Source organism: Dermacentor andersoni, chromosome 4, assembly GCF_023375885.2.
Source record: "Dermacentor andersoni chromosome 4, qqDerAnde1_hic_scaffold, whole genome shotgun sequence".
In the NCBI taxonomy this organism is placed as follows: Eukaryota; Metazoa; Arthropoda; class Arachnida; order Ixodida; family Ixodidae; genus Dermacentor; species Dermacentor andersoni.
In genome coordinates, this window is record NC_092817.1 from 139,929,793 (window position 1) to 139,956,426 (window position 26,634).

Below are 26,634 nucleotides of genomic sequence, written 5' to 3' on the forward strand. Positions count from 1 at the left end.
CTATGAAACTTTCACAAAGCAACTTTTAGAACAAAACGCCCGCCGAGAATTTTCATGGCACACTTAGAGCACATCGTCACTGCTGACAGAAATTTCTTTTTCTATGAGTTTGCCCAAGTAACTTTTTCTCTCCACGTGGAACGTATCAAACTTTCAACCAATAAAACAAAATATTATGTTCTCTCTAGTTTCCTCTACAAAACAGCGCTTTGTTCATAAATATCAGAAACATGTGATGTTCACTTGGCTAACTTATTCGACGAGTTAGTAAGACGATGAAATAAATAATAAAGCTACATCTACATGGCGTGACATTTTTGAGAAACGGGAAGCTCCGGTTTCTACTTCAGTCGACATTATTCCGCAGCGCACGCTCGCTTTGGATGGCAATTTTTATTCATTTTTATTTATCCATACTCTTTCCCGAAGGCCGTTACAGGGCGGTTGCAAGACAAACGAAACAAGATAGCAGTGATGCCGCCGTCTAGAACAAACCAGATGAGGCCTATGCACAACAAGGCACAATACAATGCAAGAAGAAGCAAAAGACAAATTACATCAGCGTGGCATCGAATGTACCACAGCCGCAGGAATACCAATGTGTATTACAACCAGAACATAAGTTTTTAATTAGACAAATTACCATGATGAAAGTAGTAGCTCAGTACTTCTAATCTAGGTAAAAAAGTTTATTAGTGTGGTTTCAAATTTACGTACAGTGTCTAGTGTTAGTAATTCATGTGGCAACGCGTTCCATTCTTATATTGTTCTGGGCGAGAAGAACGAGTACTTACGTACATTTATTCGTGCTGAAATGGGTCGAATTTGCTCTTGGTTGCTGCTTCTTACTGTTCAAGACAGACGCTGTTTGATGTACTGCTGTGTATTAAGGTTAAATCAGTTATGGCGAATCAGATAAAGAAATTTTTGTCTAGCTATCCTTCTGCGTTCGTAAAGTAGAGGTAGGTTGAGCTTCCTGAGCATTTCAGCTGCGGAGTCGGTTGAACGATATTTTGACAAGATGAGCTTTGCTGCTCTTCTTTGAATTTTTTCTAATATATCTACCAGATTTTTTTAACGGATCCCACACGACGCTCGCGTACTCTAATGTGGAACGAACAAGCGTTAAATAAGCAGCTAATTTAGTTTTTGAGCGGCAAGTTTTAACTTTCGCCTGAAGTACCAGAGCTTTTTCAAGCTGATGCCATATGTTGTTTATGGGTGCTTTCCAGTTAGGGTCACTCAATATGGTAATTCCAACGCACTTAATGGGATTTCCACGGCTTATGACCTTACCATCAATCTCTTAATCGTAGGAGTGTCAATTCTTATTCTTGTTGGTTACACTTATAGACATAGTCTTGCTGTAGTTTATTTTCATTTTCCACTTATTGCACCAGTCACTGATACCTTTCAATGCGGAATTTAAGGAGATATGGTCATTGCGACTGGCTTCTGTGGTATACACTAAGAAGTCGAGCACCAGTGAGATCAAGGTACGCAATTCGCTCCTTTGCGCAAACTCGTGGATGGGAGCTAATGAGGCATGACGAACCCTAACAAGCTCTAATTTTCGTTGTCTTTCAAATATCAATGCGACATCAGAACCGCCTTTTCGGCAGAAAGAATACACGTACGATAGAAATTTTAGAGGTAAATGTTACAATAGTTTATAGCAAACAATCATTTTGAGCTCTGTTTTTATGACTTTTTAACTTGTACAAATGTAGTTCGCCTGACCGGATTGCACTAAGATTGCACAATGCTGCCTTCAAATAACATCGTTTCATATTGTGCAAATGTAAATTTATTGCGTGCAGACCCACCTCAAGTTTCGACGGCGACAGAAAATGGAAATGGTAAGGCAAATTTAGTGTTGCTCTCTTTATGCAAGTACTTGTTTTACATACAGAGTTATAAGTATGAACATATTTGTTGTATGTTGAAGACCACATTCATTAATCTATTATAAGTTGTTTAGACGGCTTCCTTTAAGAGACAAATTAAAATTAATTCCGCGCACAGCTCTCTGCCATCTAGACCTTGGAGCTGTTGACTTCAAAAGGTGAGGCCCCATTTTATGCAAATTTAAGAAAACCTCATGTTTCTCAAATTTAGGGGAACCTTGCATCACAGAATAGAAATTTAATATTTCGACGCACACAAGCGTTCTGCACCTGTGGTTTCTCAGGCAGTTCTCTTGGCATAGTTTTGCGTAAACTTCATATGTACTGGATACAATAGCGACCAACGAGGTGATGTCGAACGGTCTGCAATATATAGGTTAAAGGGTGCGCGCTTATGTCGCTTTTATATATTTGCTTGTTTGTTTTATTTACAAATTATTGTTGCGGGAAGAAAGCAGGCCCACGAGTGTAAAATAATGTGTATTTACAACTGAGGTATATGGCGTTCACACAACTGCCAGACTTCGTCTTCCTCTAGCCGAAATCAGCTTCTTCCTTCTCTTCAACGTAACATCACGCTCCGGGTGGAGTAGCTCCGTCCCGGTGCAAGTTATTGAGTCTCGCTTAATGGCGGGGCATAGAGCTTGAGCCTGACGACGTGAACAACATCGCTGGTGACGTTGGGAGGCACTGAAGGCTGACCGACTGGGGTAATCTCGTATGTCAAGTCGGACAGTTGGCGTAAGATCTCGTACGGACCAGAATAACGGGAAAGTAGTTTTTTTCGACAAGCCGACGCGACGTGAAGGCCTCCAGAGAAAGAAAAGGGAACCAGGCGAAAAATGTGGGTCTCGGCGCCGAAGGTCGTAGCGTGGCTTTTGAGAAGCTTGCGAGACTGTGAGGCGATAACGGGCGACTTCTCTGGCCTTGGCGTCTAAGTCAATAGCACCGCGACCGTAACCAGTGCTGTGCGATTCTACTGCGCAAGGTAGCAACGTGTCAAACGGCAAGGTGGTATCGCGGCCATACAACAGGTAAAATGATGAAAATCCGGCAGTGTCGTGACAGGACGAGTTGTATGCGAAAGTGATGTGTGGTAAAGCGACATCCCAGTCGCGGCGATCGTTAGAAACGTACATAGCCAGCATTTCAGTTAGCGTGCTGTTGAGTCGCTCAGTGAGGCCGTTCGTTTGAGGGTGGTACGCAGTAGCAATCTGGTGTTCTGTACAGCAGGAACGGAGCAGATCATCGACGACCTTCGATAAAAAGTAGCGGCCGCGATCCGTTAGCAAATCGCGAGGGGCGCCGTGGTGCAGGAAGACGTCGTATGCAAAAAGTCGGCGCCATCTGTAGCGCAGCTGGTTGGTAGCGCTCGTGCGATCGAATATCTCATGGCATAATCGGTTGCTACAGCAATCCATTCATTTCCTTTGATGGAAATTGGAAAGAGGCCCAGGAGGCCTAGGCCCAAATGGAAGAAGGGCTCTGTAGGGATATCAATTGGCTGCAGCAAACCAGCGGGAGGCATAGCAGGTTCTTCCGGCGCTGACACAGGTCGCAAGAAGCGACATAACGGCGCACAGAGCGATGAATGCCGGGACAAAAGAAGCGGCTCCGCAGGCGGGCGTATGTACGAGTGATGCCCAGATGTCCAGCAGTAGGAGCATCGTGAAGTTGCTGGGGCACGGCGAGTCGAAGGTACTTGAGGACAGCTAAGAGGAGCTCCGGGTCGTCAGGACGAATGCTACGACGGCATGAAGTTCCATTGCGCAAGGTGAACACCCGGAGGGACGGGTCATTGGGCGAGGAGCTTAGGCCTTCCATAAGTGTTCGAAGAACAGGATCTTTGCGCTCCTCACCGCCAATATGGAGGAAGCCGGAGAAGGATAGAACACTGATGTCCGAGTCTGCATCGGTATCACCCGCCGTGGTTGCTCAGTCGCTATGGTGTTGTGCTGCTGAGCACGAGGTCGCGGGATCGAATCCCGGCCACGGCGGCCGCATTTCGATGGGGGCGAAATGCGAAAATACCCGTGTACTTAGATTTAGGCGCACGTTAAAGAACCCCAGGAGGTCGAAATTTCCGGAGTCCTCCAATACGGCATGCCTCATAATCAGAAAGTGGTTTTGGCACGTAAAACCCCATTATTTAATTTTTTTGCATCGGTATCGTCCGGTTGATCCACGGGATTGCGAGACAGGCAGTCAGCATCTTTATGCAGGCGCCCTGACTTAAACACAATAGAAAATGTATATTCTTGTAGACGCAATGCTCAACGTGCAAGTCGTCCAGTTGGGACCTTCAAAGAGGAGAGCCAGCAGAGGGCGTGATGATTGGTTACGACGCAGAAGCTCCGACCGAAAGGGTACGGCCGAAATTTCGCGACCGCCCATACGAGCGCCAGACTTTCTCTCTCAGTAATGGAGTAATTTTGCACGGCGTGAACTCTCTGTGGGTCACGTTGGATTCCGGCGGCGCTTACGAGATGGCCGAGCATGTTAATTTCACGGCGACCGAAATGGCACTTGGAAAAGTTTAGCTGAAGGCCGGCCAGCCCTGCGAAACACGGAGAATATGGTTGTTAGGCGCCGCAGGTGGCTCTCAGACTTCGGCGAAAACACAATCACATCGTCGAGGTAACAAAGGCATGTAGACCACTTCAAGCCGCGCAAGAGAGATCCATCATGTGCTCGAATGTAGCTGGCGCATTGCGTAATCTAAAAGGCTTGACTTTAAATTGGTACAGACCGTCCGGTGTAACGAACGCGGTTTTCTCGCGGTTCACCTCATCGACGCTAATCTGCCAATAGCCGTAGCGGAGGTCAGTTGATGAAAAGTGTTGGGATCCGTGAAGGCAGTTAAGAGCGTCATCAATGCGAGGCAGGAGATAAACATGCTTCTTTGTTATCCTGTTGAGGTGACGGTAGTCAACGCAGAAGCGCCACGAGTTGTCTTTTTTCTTCACTAAGACAACCGGTGATGCCCACTGGCTACTGGAAGGTTCAATGATGTGTTTGTCCATTATCCTGTCTACCTCTTTCTGTATGATGGCTCTTTCTGTTGCGGAGACACGATATGGCCGCCTATGAATGGGGCTGGCGTCACCGGTGTTGATGCGATGCGTGACGACAGATGTCGGGCCAAGTGGACGGTCGTCCAAATCAAAGATGTCCCGATAAGGTTGCGGGAGGTGACGAAGAGCTGCTGTTTGCTCGGAAGGAAGGTCAGGGGCGTTGGTACTGAGAAAGGATTCAGAGGTCAAAGAAGCAACCTCAAATTCTTCCAAAGGAGGGATATGCGCTATGGCGATACCGTGTGGCAGTACATGCGACGAAAATCCAAAATTGAGGATGGGCACGCGAGTACAGTTTTCGCGGATCCGGATTAAGGTGCTCGGCAGAGAAATATTGCGCGACAAAACCACGTCAGTAAGCGGCGACACGACGTACTCACCATCAGGTACGGGAGGACAGGACGTCAGGAGGACATTTATAGCCGCTTGTGGAGACAGCCTTGCAAACTCAGCAGAACATAAGCTGCGTGAAGCACAAGTTGTTGCGTCGGCAGGAAGCGGCAGATCCAACTGTACAACACCTGCGGAGCAGTCAATTTGGGCAGAGCGTTTCGAAAGGGAGTCGAGGCCGAGAATTAGGTCGTGCGGACAGTGTTCAAGTACGATAAATAGAACAACGGTATAATGGCCCCCAATGGTCACACGTGCTGTGCACATTCTAAGGACAGGTGAAGTACTCCCATCGGCGACTCGCGCAGTGCCTGGTACGGCGGGTGTCAGAACCTTTCTGAGCCTTCAGCGGAGAGCAGCGCTCATAACTGAAAGCGGCGGTCCTGTATCAACGAGAGATCTAACAGGAACGCCATCAACTTCAATGTCCACTAGGTTTCCACATGTAGGCAGGGTCAACTGAGGATTTGTGGGCCGGGTCGGAGTTGCAGCTTCACCTCCGGGAGCTGCACCGCCTAGTTTCCCGAAGCGAAGCGACTGGTTACAGAAGGGGACGAAGAGCGGTGAACGAAAGACGAGCGGGACCTACGACCTTGCGGAGACGGGGAGCGGCAGGATCTTGGTGGAGCACTGTCGCCATTGATGTTCCTAGTCGGTGTATAGGGGAAGAAAGTACGATTGTCTTGTACTTGGCGGTAGTGACTCGGAGACGACTACCGAGGAGGTGACGACCAGTGGTTGCGGCAATGACGGGCGATGTGTCCAATACCGGAGCAATTAAAACAGATGGGTTTATAATCGGCTGTGCGCCAGTCAGCTGGGTTGCGACGGAGTGGCGCAAAGCTTTGCGTCTGGGAGCGAGCGGCCGGAGAAATTTGGTAGGCATTTGTATGGCGGACCAAGCAGAGAGATGGAATGCCCAAACTTGATATTTCCTCCCGAACGACCGCTTGTATAAGGGAGATAGCGGGCACGCTTTCCCGACAGTCGGAATGAACTGGAGCGAGAGCCATGGCTTCAAGCTCATGGCGAACGATGCGCGTGATATATTCCGGTCCTGTGGGCTGAACGAACCGCGGCGGTATTGGGCAATCGGTCGACAGTTTGAGCGACGCGCCGGCCCTTCGCTTGTTCGAAGCGCCGGCACTGCTTTATAATTGCATGCACAGAGGCACACTCCTTGCACATCAGGAGATTGAAGGCATCGTCTGCAATACCTTTCAGTATGTGACCAATCTTATCTGCCTCAGTCATGTTGTTATCAGACTTGCGACAGAGGGCCAGCACATACTGTATGTACATGACATAGGCTTCTGTGGACGTCTGAGTGTGGCACGCGAGTTCTTTTTTTGCTGCCAGCTGACGATCGACAGGTCTGCCCAACAGGTCTCACTTTTTTTCTTTGCAGACATCCCAGCTCGTTAGGTCAGCTTCATGTGTGTCGTACCATTGCTTTGCAGTTCCTCTTAGATAAAATGTGACGTTTGCTATCATCATTGTTGGATCCCATCTGTTGTCGCACACTCGCTCGTACATCGTAAGCCAGTCCTCGACGTCGGCGTTGTCCGTGCCACAAAATGTCCCTGGGTCCCGCGGATGAGTGAGGATGACCGTTGGCACGGGTTGCTGAGGCGTTGTCGCCTGTGTCGGTTGATTTGCCATTGTGGCGGCAGGTAAATGACGTCCGCTGCGAAGTTCCGTGATTGTACCCCGCACCTTCCACCAAAATGTTGCAGGAAGAAGGCAGGCCCACGAGTGTAAAATGATGTATATTTATAACTGAGGTAATGGCGTTCAGGCAACTGTCAGACTCGAGTCTAATCAATCTCTAGTCCTCAATCAATCCTCTAGTCCAAATCAACTTCTTCCTTCTCTTCACCATAACAATATTCCTAACTTACCCCTAAGATCCAAGCATAAAGGGCACAAAGGATTAAAAACTTCAAGTAACTTGAACAAATAGGCAGGTCACGGATAACACAATCTCACAGCAAGATGTGCGACCAAGAAAAGATTTTTCAAGGCCATTAATACGTTCACAACCGTTATTCTTATTTAACGTGAACCTGCAATGCGAAATGCAACATTACCATTTTTCCCAAAAAGAAATACACAATTCGCAGAATACTTACACAATGAACAGAACTATCACCAAGGAGACTCAAAAGGCTCATTAGTGAGGGTTAAAACTTTTACTAAATAATAATTGCTTATGACAAGTGATTCCATTTATTAAATGTTCGCGAAAAGTAAGAGAAGTTGTGTGCAATATTTATACCAAAGTGCGACGTGATCTTCCAGGTGTGTTAGACCTTTTTTGTTAGATTAGGTTTACAAACTGTGAGTTATCCTGGCTACTTTTGCGTTTAGGTTGCCAAGGCAGAATATTGTGAATGGCCCTTAACACAGATGGGAAGCCTGAGTTTTGTAAGTGGTACACCGGGGCATTATCATCACCGCGTGAATTACGGCTTTTTGTAGACGACGTGCACAATCTCGGTGCATGGTAATTGACGCCGACATGGTGCACTCCATCGTATGAAAAGATTTCGTCGCTCCTGTCGCTCACATGCAATAAGTTCTTGCTGAGGAGATTCTGGACAAGGCCTCGCTTTCTGGCTTGAGTCTCGACCAAAACTTTATCATCAGGTTGGTAATTGACTTGTGGATGGTTAAAATTATAGTCACACGTCGTACATTGCTGATGACACGGGACTCATTGTGCGGCAGAGCTGATAGAGGAACAGGATGCTTCAAAACGTGGGCATTATTCCTGCTATGGAAATCACACGTTGACGCATGATGTACGTGGACACCCAATGTATCTGTCCTTGATGCGTAAACACTGTGCCCGTTGCATCTGTCGGACAGCGTGTGCTGCGATCGGCAGTACTACTATAGCGCAAGCTGCTTTCGTTAGTGTTTGCATTTCCGCACTCTAAACCTCTGCGGGACGCTATTCAATATAGCTTTAGTATAGCATAAAACAACAATGGGCGCAACGCGCAACACTTCACCATGCCAACTAGGTGCGAGTAATCAAAGCTCCAAAGCTTATTGGCTTGCCATCTAGTTAGTAGCACTCCAAACCACATTCTTGATAGTAGATAGCTTTATAATAGCTTTTGTCGCATTATGTACGTTAAACGTACGCACTTTTGTGGGATGTTATGGTCGGCGTCCCTTCAATACATTTAGTTTAATGTACGGAAAGACAAACGTAAAAAATACGTTAAATATTTTGTTGCCAGACCTTCCGCTTTTTACTTAGAAGACGGGGCGCCGTCTTGTGCCTCGTAACAAATGCATCTAAGTTAACGCAATCCATTAGCAACCATCCCGTTGTTGTAATACGGGCGCGTCTCGTCAGGCCTACGGATGCCGTAATCGCTGAACAATTTCAGAAATCGCACGCACTATGTGCTCATAACTAGTGTTTCAGCTGAGTTTAGAGGAAGCAGAAGCCTATTTGAATATTTACTTTCGATCGACGAGAGTGAGAGCGTAGCCATCACGAGCACGGAGGAAGGAAAAGTTAGGAGATAGTATTACGTCACTCAGGAAGCCTTGGCAAGCGAACGCTCCTTGAAGCCCATACATTTGCTCAGTGGCAGCCCAACACCTGATCTATTGCGTCGAGATTGCGGGGCAAGAATCGAGATTTGCTTAGATGTCTTGTTGCCAGAAGCAATGCCAGCACCTCTTATTTGAAACGTGCATGTTCAGCTGCCCTGCTTTGGCTGTCACTGGCAGAGCGGGAACACAGAAACCAACCGCGCACGTTGATGTGCGTTCGCGTGTTGGGACGAGAGGTTTTGCTTCAAGCGCGTTGCGTGATGCTCCCTCCTAACTTTTTCCTTCCTCCATGATCCCGAGAATTCAAAAGGAAGCGGGAGCCATGCATGCCGCCTTGTTTTACAAAGCCATTTCTTAGCGTCCGCATAGTGCGAGCGCTAGCGTATCACGATAAATTCCAAGAACAGTGAAGGCACGCTGTGCGCAAATCTTATAGACGCGTTTTTAAGTTGTTTCACTGTACGGAAAGTGTATGTTAAGGTTTTGAGATACAAGAAATTCGCATTGTGCCTCAAGGCTAATACATAATTTTTTTAGGGTAACTTACGGCAACCTTGCCTTGTAAAGTTAAGCCGCCGCGGTTCCTTACTCGCTATGGTGTTTTGCTGCTAAGCACAAGGTCGCGGCAGTGAATCCCGGTTGTGGCAGCCGCATTTCGGTGTGGGCGAAATGCGAAAGCAACCGTGTACTTAGATTTAGCTGCACGTTAATGAACCCCAGGTCGTCCAACTTTGCGGAGTCCTCCACTACGGCATGCCTCATAATCAGGTAGCAGTTTTGGAACGAAAAGTCCCAGCATTTTCTTTCTGACTTGTAAGATTGTCGTTATGTACAGAGGAAAGGCGCTGAAAATTCGTGGGCATAGATTTTAACGTAGTCCTGCTACTCGATATCGCCGCCTGTGCCTTTCTTGCTCGCTACATTTAGCGGGCTACGTCAGTGAGCAAAACCGGGAGCCGTCCATGGCCTATGTCTGTAAATAGCGAAAGGGTCTATAGCGTTCTGCGCGTTCACAGTGTGGTCCCGCTACATTTGAGCGTTAAGCGTACCGCCACTAACGCTATATTAAAACGATCTATTATGGCAAACACTGTCCTAAAACCAGTACTGCCACCTAGCGGCCGCGGCCACTCATAGAGACCTCAGCGGCAATTGGAAAAGAGCTTTGTCTCCGCATACCAGATATGTGTTTTCTCGTATACTAGAATTACACTACCAAGCTATCATGTCTACAGCTTGTGTGTAAGTCGTACTTTTCGATTGACCTTACGCAATTTCCTTTTAAAATTTTCAGTCAATTCGGTAAAGTATTTAGGCTTCGCGGAGGACATAGGAGAGAAAGGATGTATGCTGCAATTGCACACACAAGCGCGTGTGCGTTACGCACATCGCTTGCGGGGGTGGTGCTTGTCTGACGCCGGCAATAGCTTCACTGTGCATCGAATTTCAGAGGGTGCAATAGAAGCGGATTTTGCTAAAATTATTCCATTCTCATAGGCATTGCCACTAATTTCTTACAGACACTACATCTACTGCTTCAAATGGAACAAGTAAAAATGGTAAGCTTGTTTTCATTTTTTATTTCATACATCTGTTTATATTACTGTACCACGAATAGTACACGTTTGTGTGGTCTATTCAGTATTATTTGTTCTAGTCTTCACAATGGCTCTGACGAAAATGATGAACCAGTCAACATTATTGTTGTTCTTCATTAGAGGCACGTGTTTGATACCAGCTGGTCGTCAGGGCTCTTCATTGAGATGGGTATAGGCTGTTCAGGTGCACCGAAAGAAAAGCATTGTGAATGATTACTCAAACTACGCAACTGCAAGAGAAAGAAGGTTGCACGGCAAAAGAGCAATAGCTTCTTAAGAAAGAAGTGTTGTAGTAAAAAATGCACTATGAATTTTGCACATATACTCTCATAATCATTATAATCATTGTGATCATGATCATATTCATCATTTGTTTATACAATGTATTTCGCTATTTATACCGTGATGAAAGAATTGCCAATTGTGGTTACAATGCATAGGCAAGAAAATGTGCATACGACAGAAAGCGAAGCACAGAGCGACGTAAACAATCGAAAATGAAGTCGAGGGAGCTCGCAAATTAATGCCGTCAGGGCCATTAAAAGAAAGAACGGGGAGGAAGAACAGTCACGACTATTTCTCTGTATCTTGTTTGTCAGACAGCAGTGGTGTTCGCGGTGCATGGTTGCGTTACCGATCGCACTGATGACGGCGATGGACGAGTGCTGACTACAATGAGATTAACTTCAACAGTTCGAACTTGCAGTCGAGCTCCGTAATATTTGTTCCGAAACGACAGCTACAACTTTTCCACCAGCTTTCGCGATTTCATGCTTTTCAGAGCAACCGTCTCCATTTCCTCAACGGCGCTGCCAATTCCCCTCCTCCACGTTCCAATATTGCACCCGGAGTTAGTCACGCACCTCTTAATTCCCCTTTTTCAACAACGAGCTCTACACCATCCGCCTTACTACGGACACACACTCCTTTGAGCAATCGGTCTGTGTGTATGTGCGCGCCAGTGCTATTTCAAAATGAAATGCGTTTCAGCAGAAGTGCTTATCCTACTATCTGACTGGGCGCATTACGAGTCCTGACATCCAACTGACGCTCATCTCATTCATGGGGTTAACATGCCTACAATGCGCCGAAGCTAGTTACTTATAAAACACAATAATTACACACAAAAAAGGAAAGTAGACCGAGTGAAGACAGCTGTGTGCGAAAACGGTGCAAAATACACGAGGTAAGAACAAATAAATAACGGAAAATGGAAATACGAAGTACAGATTCATTGCTCCACACATGAATTGTGAGCGTTGCACATATGAAAAAGCGGGTGCAAAAAACTTAAGGTATGCCAGACCTCCCATTGCTTGAATTTACTGGTATTGTGGGTAGGCTGTGTTTGAATTAAGTCAAGAATTGCAATGGAATTATCGCTTGCAAACTTTGTACAGACAATATTCAAATGTACATATAAATTTGTAAAGTATTGATAATTTATTTGCATAATTCACTATGTCAACATGGTAGATGGCGTGGTGTATTTGCTAGGTACGTTCGTCGTAACGGAAGCAAGACCTCTAACTAAGATCCCATAGTTTTTCAATATATTTTTCCTCAGGTTATGATTTAAGAATAATATTGTATTTGCTACGTCGCCAAAAATGCCTATTTGGCCTATTTCTTGTTGTGACTGGTGAACCATACCAATTAGGTTAGTGCTCATCTTCAATCTCCTTCTCTGATTATGGGTGTCAGGTAAAGCCTCTCTTCTAGCGTGTATTTTTACTACATGCATTCCGCGTAGTAGGATCTCATGAATGTTTCTCCTGTATATACGCGCTGATATTCCGCGTACAATTTTACGTAGTTTACGTAATATTTGCCGAATGGAAGGCAACATTGTAAGCGGGTGACCGTTAAACAACTTATCGAAGTTAATTTCCCCCTGAGTAATGAATTTTCTTCGGGAAATCACAAGAACTACACTGCCCTAGCTCAGCACCACGTCCTGCTAAAAAAGTCCACGCAGGGCTGAGTGATTTCTTTTCCTAATGAAGCGAATAAAGAAGGTCATTCAATTATTAAATATAGGACGTAACGAAAACGTTCTCGTTTTCAATACTGGTGCTCATCGCCTGGGAGCATCGTGAGGGAACATCTATAGGGCACGCTCTATTGGCACTTAGTGATGCTTATTACAAATACAAATGCGTTTTCTTGTTTTCAAGACTCATAAATGTTGTGAATTTTACAACGCAACCCGATGTCGTTCCACCGCAAAATTAAAATGTTTTTCTTTCCACGGCAATGTACGAATTCCTGTTTCTATATAGGAAACATGTGCCGGTGGTTTTATTCCGATTTTGATAACAGGCTCGTATTAATATTTGTTTTATTCCTTGTCTCTTTATGCACAGCCCCCTATTTCACTTTTATTGCGTTAAACACTATTCCAGTAGACAAAATACTGCATGCAAGAGATCAGCGATGTCAGTAATAGAAAATTATCTACAAGAAATCGCCGAGCATAAACAAGTCACTGCACTTGTATCACTTATGTTGAAAGTGAATCTGCACGAAGCAACTTCTTATCGGTAGAGCTCTGGTAATACCTTATTTGAAAGCACCATGATTGTTTTTATCGTAGTCATTGTTTGCACCATTGACGAGCTGTTCATCAGTATTGCACCAGCACAAATGATAAAATAGGACTGTTACAAATGGCACTAAGATAAGAAAGGAATACATCCATAATAACGTTGGTGTTACCGGCTGGAGGGTCCCATATCACCATCGCCCACCGGGAATGAGTACTACGTGCGGCACAGAATATGCAGGGATCCAGAATGCAGACAATGCATTTCATACAACGGCCAGTACTGCCATGTGCAGAACAAACCGACAATCAAACATTTCTGTATTATATTCGCTCACTGTCGGAAATACTTTGGCGACACGTACATCTTTACATCTTGCGCTTTGATGCACGATTTCAGGGGGCGGAGGGGGGGATTCTGTAAGAATCCACCATTTCGGCCGCCGCTGATTGGCTAGGACCGCTAGTTTCCTCCTCGCTCGTAAAGCTGCTTCCAATCAGCAGCGGCCAAAAGGGACAGTCCACTACGTGGACTCTTACAGAATACCCCCCCCCCCCCCCCCCCCTGGTCTTTTGAACAAAGCTAGCTTTGGTGCCGTGTTTCTTCGTAAGGCTAACGTGAGAAAAGTAAGCCATTGTACTATTATTTCAGATGAAAATACGTCCTCTGAACAGCCTAAGAAAGCAACAGGTAAGTTTCTCTATTACACCTGTATTCTTTATCTATAATTGCTGTTCTTGATTTAGAAAGGAATAATTTTGCGGTTTCTCGGATTTTAGGGTGCTATAACGTAAAGCTATTCAATTTTTTTATTCCAATTCTGCAATGAGCCGTTCACGGCTGGTGAAAAAATATTTTGCCCACCCCCACTTTACCTGTCTGCCACGCGACGTCACGAAAACAGCGATACCTCCACACCTGGTATGACGGGTACACAGTGATTATGCATGGTTAGGTGAAACGAAAAAGAATAAGTACTTCTGATGGGGTGTCTTTTAGTCGTTTGCCCTCTGTTATTGGTGAATAGTTTTCAGGCTGAGCCCACTTCGCCTGTTCATAACTATTGACTGGTTAACATCCCTGCCTTCCTGTATTCTCTCTCTCTCGACGTCACAAAACCGAGGATCCCCACCGCGTCAAAGTGACGCGTATGCGTTACACATGTAATAATATGTCGAACAAAACTATTGTTTTATGAATAGCCGGAGACTGCCTCGTTCCGAAAGAAATATAACATGAGTGTCCGCCGACCGCTCAAGCACTGGTTACTCGCGCCTGCAGGATAGCATGGATTTATTTGCGTATAATAAAGTTTCATGCGTGCCAGTATAACATTATGGAGCCTCTTCGGTACGTTTACGACACCGCTCTGCCAACCATTTTTTCCTGAGGATCAGTTTTAGCAGCATTATTAACTTTCCGTTGCACGCCGCCGCGATTTCCGACCAGCCACCGCAAGCTAAGTAAGGGGTAGCGGGCCAATCGCAGCCGTTAGCACATTTCTTCTCGTTCGGTTACCTATGTTTCACTGCGCTGGCTCTAACCCATCGAAACCCTCTCCCCTTGATACTGCTCTTTGCCTCTTGTCAGCCAATTAGACAAGAAAAACCGCTCAATGTAGGCAATGTTAATCGTTTTTAAAGCAATCTTTTATGTCAGAGATGTAAGAATAAATGTTCCATGAACTTCTGTACGTTTACATTATCACGTTTCCCCAATTGCAGTTGCAGTTGCTGAAAAATGCCCTCGGACAGGCTTCCAACAAATTATTTGAATTCACTTTGCTCGTTCGTTGCCCCGGCACCACAAAACACATATATCAACCCTTATGAAACTAAATCATCCTGGCCAAAGTCAATGCTTGTACGTGTTTACCTACCACTCTAGCTTAGTGACTGTGGCGTATCACGGCAAAGTTCAAGATCGCGGATTTGGTCACTTCCACGGCGACTACATTCCCGCGGAGGCAGAATGCAAAAAGTGTTCGTGTTCAAACATTCAGTGTGCGTTAAAGAACCACAAGTGGTCTCAAATGTTGCCGAGCCCTTGACTACGGCGTCCAAAATAATACGATACAGTTTCTGGAGTACAAGCCCCACAATGCATTATTTATACGTTAGTGTGCATGAGCGCAAGTATCACCCCAGCAGCGGAAAGCACAGAACTACATCATGCGGAGCGATTGAGCGGGGCGTGGTAACACGCCTTTATGGCTTCGCAATTAGGCTTTCGCCAAAAAAAAAAATTGTAAATGACTTTCTTAGGCAACTTCACCGCTAGAACATATAGCCCTATTCCAATGTGTTGAAGCTCCATCATGGCGCCTTTCCGACCTAAGACGAATTGCTATTTAGGAAGAACTACCCAACAAATATCGACGAACCAGAACATGCTTTTAATTTGGCGGCCAACTCGCCTGAACCTCATTCGCAATTTTTCAAAAAAGTAAGGTGGTAATGAGTACAGGGCCTATTCGGGATTCTATAAAAAGCCTAGACCTATAGAACGCTTACCTTCGGTAAGCTTGACCTTGCTCTTCTACTTGCAGAAGTGAATGGCTCAGGATGTGAACCACCATAAAAGCCATGCAGTCATTGAACGTCCCTGCAATGGACGAAAATATGGCGCTAGGGTTCTCCGTGTCCATTGTCTAAGGTGACCATTGCAAACAAGCGAAAAAGGACGTGCATCCGCTTAATTTCTTTGGCGTCATTGTTTCAGTTAACTTGATGGCATCTAGCTTCTATATCTCTAGATACTTTTCTGGCTTGAGTCTATGAGAATATTAGGAAAAGTAACAGTTCTGTTATATTTGTTTTTTTTTTTTCAAAACATAATGGGATGCATGGTTCGTCGTGGTGCCTTGGAAGCATAATGATCAGAAGTACACCACTTTGGAGGTTTCCCAGTGCCCCGTCTATGTCCTTACGACAGACAGGCAATTATCCCGTAGTCATTGACGAGTCTCATTTGACTCCTTCATTAGAAGTGAATAATTAGGCAAATCCTATATTTTTTGTGTACAAGTGGCACACTCCGACAGTATACAATCCGAATGCTCGAACTAACAATACCTGTCTTGAATATCCGCAGGACATGTACCGTAGCAAATAAATCATGAACGAAGTCTTGCACGTCCCACACATGTGATTATTGTAGCTGTCAGAAGGGATCGATAACGAAAGCGCGCGTTAGACGATTGAAAGGTGAACTTGCATTAAAAGTCAACTGCGAAAAAAGACTATGACTTGAGCAAGTCGGTGATGGCGATTAGTCTTTTCCCTACGCCTCACTCGTTGAACCGCCGGCTTCTTGGCCAATTATATAGCAAGCAGGCAAATCGAGTAAGTAAGCAAGCAAACAAGCAAGTTATCAAGCAAGCAAGCAAGGAAGCAAGCAAGCCAGCAAGCAAGCAAGCAAGCAAGCAACCGAAGAGTGAACCGGCGAGAAGAGAAATTCTTCGCGCCTAGTACGCACGCTGTTTTTCAGGAGTGCTAACCATATGTGGCCTTCCCATTGCAATGTCACATCACAAATCACTAGCTAGGCGGGTTCTTCTACGTACGAAAGTGTAGTTACGTCACTCCCTGCTTCGTATCCTACAGTCAAGCTGCCGTTGCCGTGCAGCTTGCGCAACAGTAAACTTTATAGGAAAATGCATGCGAAGAGCGCTACGTGCTTCGCATTGTATCTTGGCGCAGGAGAGCCTTATCATCAATTAGTTGGCTCGGATGCTTGTTTTGAGCTTATATTTATTGAAACATATGCTGTTCTCTATGTTGTGCGCGTGATTGCAATTAATGTATGTACTGTTGGCTGAATTATCCTAAGTGCTTCCAGGTTCTGCTTTACGTGGGTATGTAGCATATAGATGATGATAGTATTCTGACGACGTTACGCAATGAAGAAATCCCCTGATCCTAGTCAGATAGAGCTTCGCTGTAATAAATATAGCTATGGGTATAGGTCTTGTGGCCTCGCGAGGAGCGAGGCCACGAGAGCACCATGTGCAATAGATTCGTCTGCAGTCGCTACCTGTTTGCGCGAAGGCGCGCAATGAGTGTGGTTTAAGCGATGGAAGCCATTCAGAATAGTTTAAGACCTCTAGAATGTGTGATAGTACGACGTGAACATCTTTTTCAAAGGTTAGAGGCGAAAAATACAGTATGACTGCTCGTAACGCCCGCGACTACGTGCTTCGAAGTACGCTGCAGCGGCGGAATGGGCAAAGACGCTGCCTTCTGCCACCGTTTTTCAAAGCTCTGGCAACTCGAGAGCAGTCGCGAAATGCTGGGTGCATTGGGGAAGCGGCGCTATTTCGCCGCCTCTCCTATGCTATCACCGTGATAATCACCCATCTACGGACGTTTATAGTACGCGTTAGTCGAGTTTTCCTTTTCGTGTTGTACAATTATGTTTCAATTATTGGCGCTCACCTTACGTTGTGGTTCTGTATGCATAAACGCGCATGGACCGACACCTAAGAAGTAGCCATGTTGTATGCCCGTTGTCGATCAAAGTACTGTTAGCTTTGTATTTCCCTAATCTACTTTAGTTGTAAGGTCCTTTTGCGTTCAATGCGCCAAGGTTAACGCTAGCTAACGTACTTTGGTTGCTCCATAAGTTCAATATTTAACGAAAAAAAGTGAAATAAAATTATTGCTAACATTCTTCCAGAAGATACAACACCTGAAACAAATCCAAAGCCCACATCTACGCAAGGTAATTGTATATTTATTCATACTAAAATTTTTCTTTGTCCATTAACCACAAATATTTAATTCGTTGCGCTCAATTCAGGTTCACTAAGTCTACGCTTGAAGTTTCTGTAGGCAAAATAATCAGTAAATCCGTCAATTGTTTTATCAATCTATCAATTCGTCAGTGATTTATGTGTTCTTCGCCGATTTACTTCAAGTACAAGTTTAACAAGAGCAATACCGAGGAATATTTCTCTCTGAGTTGTGCAATCAATTATTGTGCTACAAAAGATGAAAACAGTGAATGTTCGCAAAGCTTTTGCAAATTTGACATTTACGCGGCAAATAAATAAATATAGTTTTGATGCGAAGGATGATGCACACTTCAAGCACACAGATGCATACAGTATTTTCCAGAATGGCTATTACTTACGGTACTATAGACTCCGAAATATTTCGTAAACTATGGCGTGGACCACTCGGGCGGAGTCTCAGTGTACAAAAAGTGCATAAATGCTACATGGTAGAAAGAAACGCCAGAAAGGCGAAGAATACAAAATTTTTAGCATAGTGGCAAAGGTAAAGAAAAGAACACGAGTATGCTATAGCGAACATGTACCTCACGATAATCGCTTTGAAGGTATATTAGGAGAGCGGCATTTCTTAGCGAAATACTGCTGCATGTTTGTTGGAAAATTTATTTAGAATTAGAAATTTAAATGCAGGATCTAATATTATCAGAATGTATATTTTCATTACACACTATGCATAGTGGCTGAACAACATATCGTAATAATGACGAGCATTAGGCCCTATACACCCCTGAAACTTAGTAAGAGACTGACAATAAGCTTTTGCAACTTTTACATACGGTCTGTAATAAAAAAAGTAATAGGCGTCAATAAAATAGGCGTAATAAAAAGTAAGAGGCGTCAGTCTGATTGAAATTGATGAATTTTCAATACAACAGCATTGTTTTCTTATTCAATCCAAGCAACAATAGGCAGGCGACTCGTGCATTCCAAAGTTAATTTCTTGCTTCATGAGATGACTTCCACAAACCAATAAATGTGGAACAGTTCTTGGGGATACCGCTGAAATTAAATTGCCAGGTAGGCAAACTAATATTCCGCATTTTTGAGAAGCAGTCTTTTCCTTGTGCTTAGAACTCTTCATTGCACATTATTTTCCCTAGGTACACCACTTGCGCCTGTGAATATACCTGGTGAGTGCAATCTGTTCTTCATAATTGAATTACCACTATTCATACAGAATTATGACTATGTTTTTTTGTCCTGTTTCTAAATTTACAGCCTATTATGAAGATGTGTAGGCTTTTAGTTTTAAGACAACCTATTTTCACAATTTCCATGGGAATTTCCTTCGTGCTGCAATTTAGTGTGACGATGTAAGCCTTTGTAAAAGTGATGCATGTCACAGCGCTTGCGCTCTCTACTATGACAACGCTTGCTACATGACAGCTGTTCCCATTCAGAGTATTCGCACTTGTATCTACGCGTTCAACGAGATTTGTTGCATTGTGAGTCTCTATTTTGGCCATTACAATCGCTGCGATTGTTCCTTGAGAAAACCTAAAACTGCAAATTCAAGAAAAAAGACATAGCGGTCAATATAGATGGAATGAACCTCAAATGAAACAACAGTAACAATTGTAGCAGAATTTTGATGCATTGTAAGTTCTCGGATAATGAACGCACATTTTTTTATACATAAAAAAATATCAGAACGCGAACTTGGGAGCTCCATTTGTTAGGCCGGGTAAAATTATAGGCAATTTTTTTCCGTACCCACCACTGGGCTTTCCTATGCTACACTAATGCCACCTTCGGCTGGTGCCCTAGAGCGGCGTTGTCTTCGGCTGGTTGGAAGAAGGTGCGCGCCCTGCGTTCGGCTGCTTCTTCTCGATTGCTGTCTCCCATATTCGAGCGCTCTGAGGCGCTCCGAGTCATAGAGTTTCATAGGCTCCGAGCCCTGTCGTCGGAGCAGTCGTAGAGATTGAAACGACATCGCAGCGCCGCGTCGCTGCTGTTGGCGACGGTCCACTGTTACATAGGCAACCTAGGCCACTGAATGCTGCATTCTCGACGAACGCTCGTCCCGCCGGCGCGTCGGCCAGTTTTCTCAGCAGCGCCGCGAGCTTTGGATAGACGAAACATCGGACGTTGGCAGTAGTCATGTGGTTTCGCATTTTTGAAACAGGACAGAGCGGTTTTCAAGGGGACAAGCAGGGAGAAACGACACGGACGAGCGCTGCCTCGCAACTCAGCGCTCGTCCGTGTCATTTCTCCCTGCTTGTCTCCGTGAAAACCGCGCTGTTCTGTTCAAATATGTCTTACCAACTCGCACAAACGTCTGTTTTAACAAGATTCGTATCTGCCGTTTGCTCCTCTGAGAGCGAGTCGCACGTTCGGCTTGCGCGTTTGTCCGGTAGCTTTGAGCTCGGGGAACGCCGGATCTGCCTGACTCTGCTTCGCAGGATAGAGGCAACCAGTCGAAGATGCCATAATATTGCGTCCAATAACAAGGTGCCAGTGAATGAAACATACACGTAGGCTCCGCAAGCAAAATGAATTTTATTTTCTCATTTAGAAAATGTTCATACCAAATCAAGATCTCGGCACGACAAATTCGCAATCCCCACCGGGCCGTCGGACACTTTAACTCCAATGGAATTGTTTCAAATCAGGTGCTTGTCGATGAAGTCCTCCGAATCTAAGATGCTTGTTCTGTTGAAGCTTATTGCGTTGTCCTTGAATGTCTTATTTAAGAAGATGACCAAGGAACTACAGGAGTAGCGTAAAGCTATCTGGAAAGAACGCGGTGTGTCTGGTTAGCTATTCCAGTTTTAACACAACAGCGTTTACAAGACACTCTCGAATGTAGCGCAGAACTAGCAGCAGTGGAAGAAACGCTGCCGGTCCCCATCCTCAAACAATGTTAATCCAATCGACCATACTTTCACATTACGCTCAAGCATTTTTATGAACCAACACGTGATTTTCCAGAGGAATGGTTAGCTTCCGCAGGGTTTTCTACATAAGGAAGACAACGTGTGCAAGCTTCCATTTGTCACCTTTCGCAATGAGCGTGACGTTGGCATTTGCTTCTCCGCGTGCACCATCAATATTGTCCCGTTCAGTACTGCCGTGTTCCGTGACATGTCATAATTCATGGGTGTTTGGTCGGCATTAGAAACTTGCGGTAGCACGAAGTTCTTGTCTTTTTCTCAGCACGAAGCAGTTAAATTGCGCTATGTTTTACTCAAACACAGAATACAACCACTGACACAATGTGGTCTGCTTGTAAACGAAAGTCCGTGCCACCGCGGAATGAAGTTGGTCGTCCAGCCGCTGCTTGCCTGGAAATTTCTACTCTGAATGCATTTCTTTCTCTTGAATCGGCAAGCATCGTTTTCTATTAATTATTTCATGCAGCACAGCCGCGCCTCCAGAGAATTTTGGCGCGTTCAAACAATGCTTCGATTTTCGTGTAGTGGCCGATGTCTGTTCGAATGCTGGCATGTGTTGCTGGTAGCGTTCAGTTTTTGATGTTGCTATGATATGATAGATATCGTGAGCCCAGGGTCCTCAAGAATTTAAACGGCAGTCAGGTACTTCGCACGGACAACATAGACTAGACTCCACACGCTCGTTACACACAAGTTACATGCTCGACAAAAGAGAACAATAAAAATTATAACAGTTCGGAACGCCTGGAATAACGTTAGGAATAACGCGCCTGAGAACACATAGACCGTCCTATTCGCTGGTGCGTTGTCGCCGTTGTCGTGGCGGTTTTAGTCGTGGAAGTCGGGAGCTCAGCACCTCTCGAGGTGCCCTGTACCGGACCGTGATGTAGCAGCAGCAGTGAAAGTGTCCCGCACGCTCGCGGAACACCCGGTTGCTGCAGTACAGGTCAGTGGTTAGCCAGCCACTGTTGCCGCAGGCTGAGCGCACGTCGAATCACCTGCTGCACAGGCGCGTGCCTCCTTAGTCCCACCCGCGAACGCCGCTGACTATAAGGCCCTCAGATCATATACGGCACCAGGGCGCAAGGACACCTGTCCACCGGACACTGGGTGAGCAGCGAGCCCAGAGTGGACATCAGCCTCACAAGGCCCACAAAGCTGCAGGACGCCCGGTTGTAGAAGGTCGCGACTCGAACCGCCGGTCAGCGAGCTGCCGTCCGAGCCGCTCCACGCTCCATTTCCTCAAGCTGCACACCACTCTCGCTCTCGTGGCTCCACGTTTCCTCTTCCTCTCTTTAAGGCCACACAATCCACATCATCACTGCCGTTCCTTTTTCGCCTCGTCGTGGCCACGAAATGCACATCATCACAGTGGCCTTCTCCCATATCTGATGCGTACATTTTTTGGCGCCAAAGTGCCTTCTTCGTGTACCGTTGCCATTCAGCGAAGCCTACTCAATAGCTTTAGTCTTGAAACCGGCGAGGTAGCTTGCGTAGCACTGCACAGCTCGAAGCACCCGCAGACCGAACACTCCACGCGCATGCAAACACCTTCACAGAACGCATCTAACTAACGAAGAAAACATTTGGGAATACAAACATTCTGCTGACGTGCCATGTAGTGCTATGAGACATTCGACGTCCACATTCAGCCATTATCATCAGTTGAAGACGAAGCCGTGCTAGTGCCGGCGGTGCCGATTTGCAGGGGAAATATCAATTTTTAGTTACGAACTAGGAGGTGCGTTCATTATGCGAAAACGTTTATTGTGTGGTTGAATGCAGCAATTACAATTTTTTTTTCATTTCTTTTTCACAATGCCAGCCTGCGCACGTTCATTGTTTTCTAGATTTTCCTTCCCCGCATTAAAGTTTGTTAATATCATAGTGCATCGTATACAGGTACAATTTCATCTTGTCTTGGGAAGCCCGCGACTCCTTTTAGTGGCTGAATACATCTTAGACTCACCTAGTACGTTTTACATTCCTCTATTACATCACATGACCCGTTTTAAAGCTGGAGTGGAAATCTTCTTGTGGTATTTCAACTTTCTGCTCAGGTAATGTCGAGCAGCCTGAGTTTTACAATATTTGAAATCTATGGTACTTAGTCCAGATCAAGGTAAGAGTGCAGATAACGGAAAACTGAATGCTTGGTAATAGCGTCTCCAAGCAAAAGGTGCCCTTCGGCTTTAGACGGGACGTTACTTGAGCTTGACATGCACAAAACAGTTCACTGTTATTGTACTCGTCTCATGAAAGTGTTTCACCGCGTCTTACTTGCGTCGACGACACTGATCCACAAATTGAATTCTCAGGCCGTATCCGGCAGAACTTTCATAGTTCCGGTCTTTCGATAAGTTGTCAAAGTGTCAGTTAGGTACATTATATTGCACGTTACAATCTCGCTTTTCCTTGTACTATGGGCGCACAGCTGGTTCTATGGGGCACTATGAAATAGGATGAACTAACCGTCTCGATCTGCGTCACCGATTGCGACTTTCACAGATAGTGACTGTCGATACGACGCCAATTTGCATGAGGCAAATAGGTTGTGCTAGGCAATAGAGAACCACTAGACAAACTCCTTTTCTTGACTGACATGAATACGGTAACCCAGAAAAGCCAGAATAGTTACCGACTGGTTTCCTTTTCCTTGACCCGAAAATGTGCGTTTTCGATGTGGTTGTTTATGGTGACTGGGGTGCCACTAAAAGCCCTAGAGGACTTGCGACAACTCAAAGTTGGTCTTTGTGCTTTTGTACAAGAAATTGTTTGCGATGGGAAGCCTTGAGCATGCGCCTTTGAGATGAACACTATCAGAAGGTGCTAGCGTTATCTGTGCTGTATAATCTCATCGTAACATGCAGTATATAGCCCGATCACTAGGATCAGTAGCGGCCGAGCAGCAGGTATTGCCGGTTAACGATGAGGTATTGCTCCAGCAAGATTTCATCAATCGGTGTCTCTTTTGCCAGTTTCTGTAGCCAAGTGAACACTCTATCTCGGTAGTTTTCAAGCAACAGGTTACGCTGTTTTGTCCATGGCGTGTATCTTTCAATAAAAACCGCACATAAGTGATGCCTGCTGCATAAGCAAAAATCCTGCATAACCGATGACTGCTGCAACCGCGTGTCAAGCAGAAACAACTTTCTTCGAAGCGCTACACAGACCTACCTCATGGAGCACGAGGAAAGTACTTTGCCGTTGGTGACTACGTCCGTGTAAGGAATCATGAGCCCATCGCAAGTTTTCATGATACTTTTTTGAATCCCAAGAGGATTATTGAACAACGAGGAGCAGCTTATTTCTTTTTGAAGGCGGACGAGTGTGGAATGCTTCCAAGTTTCAAGCAGTGCACACTGAAGCTGGGGAGAAGTTGATAACCAACTAGCTTAATTTTCTCCAATGGACGCTACCGCAGCCTGGCACACTATCTCTACAGGAAGTGCGTTCCCGGAAACCAAGAAGTGTGCTACCTCTCCATCTACATCGCGGAAAGAAGAAACAGCACAGGCACACAACAGCCAGCCAACACCGCAGGACTTGTTTCAGGGCCACGGAAGAACACTTGAGGGAAGAAAACTCCAATAAAGTTAAGCGACTACGCGCAGCTCAAGAGCTAGTGTTCTTTTTTTAACAGCCGGTGAAACGTCACATAGGGAAGAAGACAAAGTAGTGTTCACGAGGAGCGAGGCCATGAGAGCACATTAAAGAAGATGATGTTCATCGGCATACGACATGTCCCTCTTATTCTTATGTAAGCTATTAAGTTCTCAAGATACAGTATTTTATAAACAGCCGGGGAAATGTCGCATAGTGAAGAAGACGAAGTAGTGGTTGCTAGGAGCGAGGCCACGAGAGCACAGTAAAGAAGATGATGTTCCTCGGCATACGACATGTCCCTGTCATTCTTATGTAAGCTCTGAAGTTCAAGACAGCAATCGTATATTTTACTTCCACCTCGTCGTCAGTAATAGCCGCTACAAATAAGAAGAACTCTGCATTGGTACCAGATAAACTGTCAAAAATAGCTTAAAGATTGGACATGTCTGCAGTAGACTAAGAAAGCAGTAAATGGCCTGCCGTAGAACTGTCGCTTCTGTTTCCATAGAGCTCATCACTTGAGTTTCAGGTGTCTTGTCATAACTGTGCCGATACAGGTGGAAAGCCATGTTGTATCTTAACCAATCATATAAAAAATAAACTGCTCATTACTCGCCACCCGCAGTACGATGTGGCCGAGGGGAACGTCCGCTGAAGTGGGCGATGACAAAAGACATGTTTGCTCTGAGCTTATTCGTACCAAAATGCAGAAGGGTTTCCTGTACATAACCCGGGAGGTTGTCACATACTCCTTCGTTCGAACTTTTATTTTGTTAGATTGCCGGCCTGCACATAAATATTCCTCTTTTTCTGCAACACAATGAATTTGAACCAGAGCGAGAGGCTTACACTGACTTTCTCAATTTCTCATGAACTACCATTATCTAACGTCAACGAATGTCAACAATTTATTACTTTCATTAAAAATAATGGGAGGACATTATTATGAAACAAAACCTCAGTAAACCATGTGTAACTTTATTCAACATATGTCAAAATTTCTCAGCGCGCATCTTGTCAAGTCAACTTATTTAATTAGAACTTTTTATATGCGACAAATTTCATAGACGACGCAGACGTACCTATAGGCATGATGACTTGGGGAACTACGCTTTTTTGTCATATTTTCGACGCAATAAGGGAAAGTTGTCATGAATTCTCCGCGTGTACCACACATTAACATATTCATTCACCTGCCACTCAAACCATTTTGTCTAGGGTGATATGATACACACAACTCGCCAGAGCATTGCCTTCCGTTTTCAGTAAAAGAATCTTGGTTTGTTGGGAAAATCAAAATACCATTAGGCAATTGCTCTTTGTACCTTCAAGATACAACTTGAGGGTGAGAACTCTGCGCTGTACTTACTTTACAAGCTGTATTTCACTCGGTGACCTCCATTTCTTATAATCAACCTCCGCAAGGACCAGTCGTACGGTAAATACACTTAATATGGGCTGCTCCTAATTGTATCAACGTGTCTTTCACTAGAATAGCAGTATTGTCATGCCCTGAAAACCCCACTTGCGCAAAATTATCCAATGGTATGGGTTATTGCGGCGGACAAAAAACAGCACACTGCTCGTAGTTAGGTATAGCTGTGTTCCTACTTGATGTCAATTTCGCAAGAGCGCTAGGGCCCCACCACACTTTCCACTCACAGAGAAGTGGACCTTTCCCAGGTTTTTTTACCATTATTTTCCAGTTCATGTCATCGTTGTCTGTTTCTTTGCTTAGACTTGAGGTAAAAGGCTGGTGGTTTCCGAACCACATTTCAGTTGCATACTGCGCCTACTGTAGTTCGAAAGAACCCACTGAAAACAGTGAGCGCAATTTATGTAAGCAGCAGGGCTCCACAGCGAGTACACAGTTCACTTCCTGTAGTTAGATAGCACTCACCTCATAGCGTGTTCAGTTAGCAGAAGTGCTTTTCTTTGCACATCTGTTGCGAACCGGCGCTTAGCACGTAAGCCATTTACAGGCGGCCAGTCCATTAGTACCGACATCTTGAGACCGGCTCGAGCGTTATAGCCTCTGTCGAGACACTTGTCTCTGCTGTCATCATCGCCACTCTTCACTATCTGTTCCCCGGGCGCCTTCATTCAGCCCCGGTTCTGCGCCGGCTGTCCACTTCACTGTACTTTTCTTGCCTCGCACAGTCCAGTTTCCGCAATTCGCTCCGTGCCACACACCATGGTGATGTACAATAACTGCTAAGTTGACCACGCTCCTACATTATGCGCACGC

General features: G+C 45.3%; 1 protein-coding gene across 3 annotated transcripts in view; it reads left to right on the forward strand.

Annotated features, from left to right (window-relative positions):
* LOC126537722 (uncharacterized) overlaps positions 1-26,634 on the forward strand; it is a 55,046-nt gene that overhangs the window by 12,780 nt on the left and 15,632 nt on the right. For all 3 annotated transcript variants that reach the window (XM_055074476.1, XM_072287536.1, XM_055074477.1), the window contains 5 exons: positions 1,821-1,859; positions 10,468-10,506; positions 13,743-13,781; positions 17,769-17,813; positions 18,987-19,016. In XM_055074476.1, the coding sequence (XP_054930451.1) occupies positions 1,821-1,859; positions 10,468-10,506; positions 13,743-13,781; positions 17,769-17,813; positions 18,987-19,016 (192 nt within the window). The remainder of the gene's footprint in view (positions 1-1,820; positions 1,860-10,467; positions 10,507-13,742; positions 13,782-17,768; positions 17,814-18,986; positions 19,017-26,634) is intronic.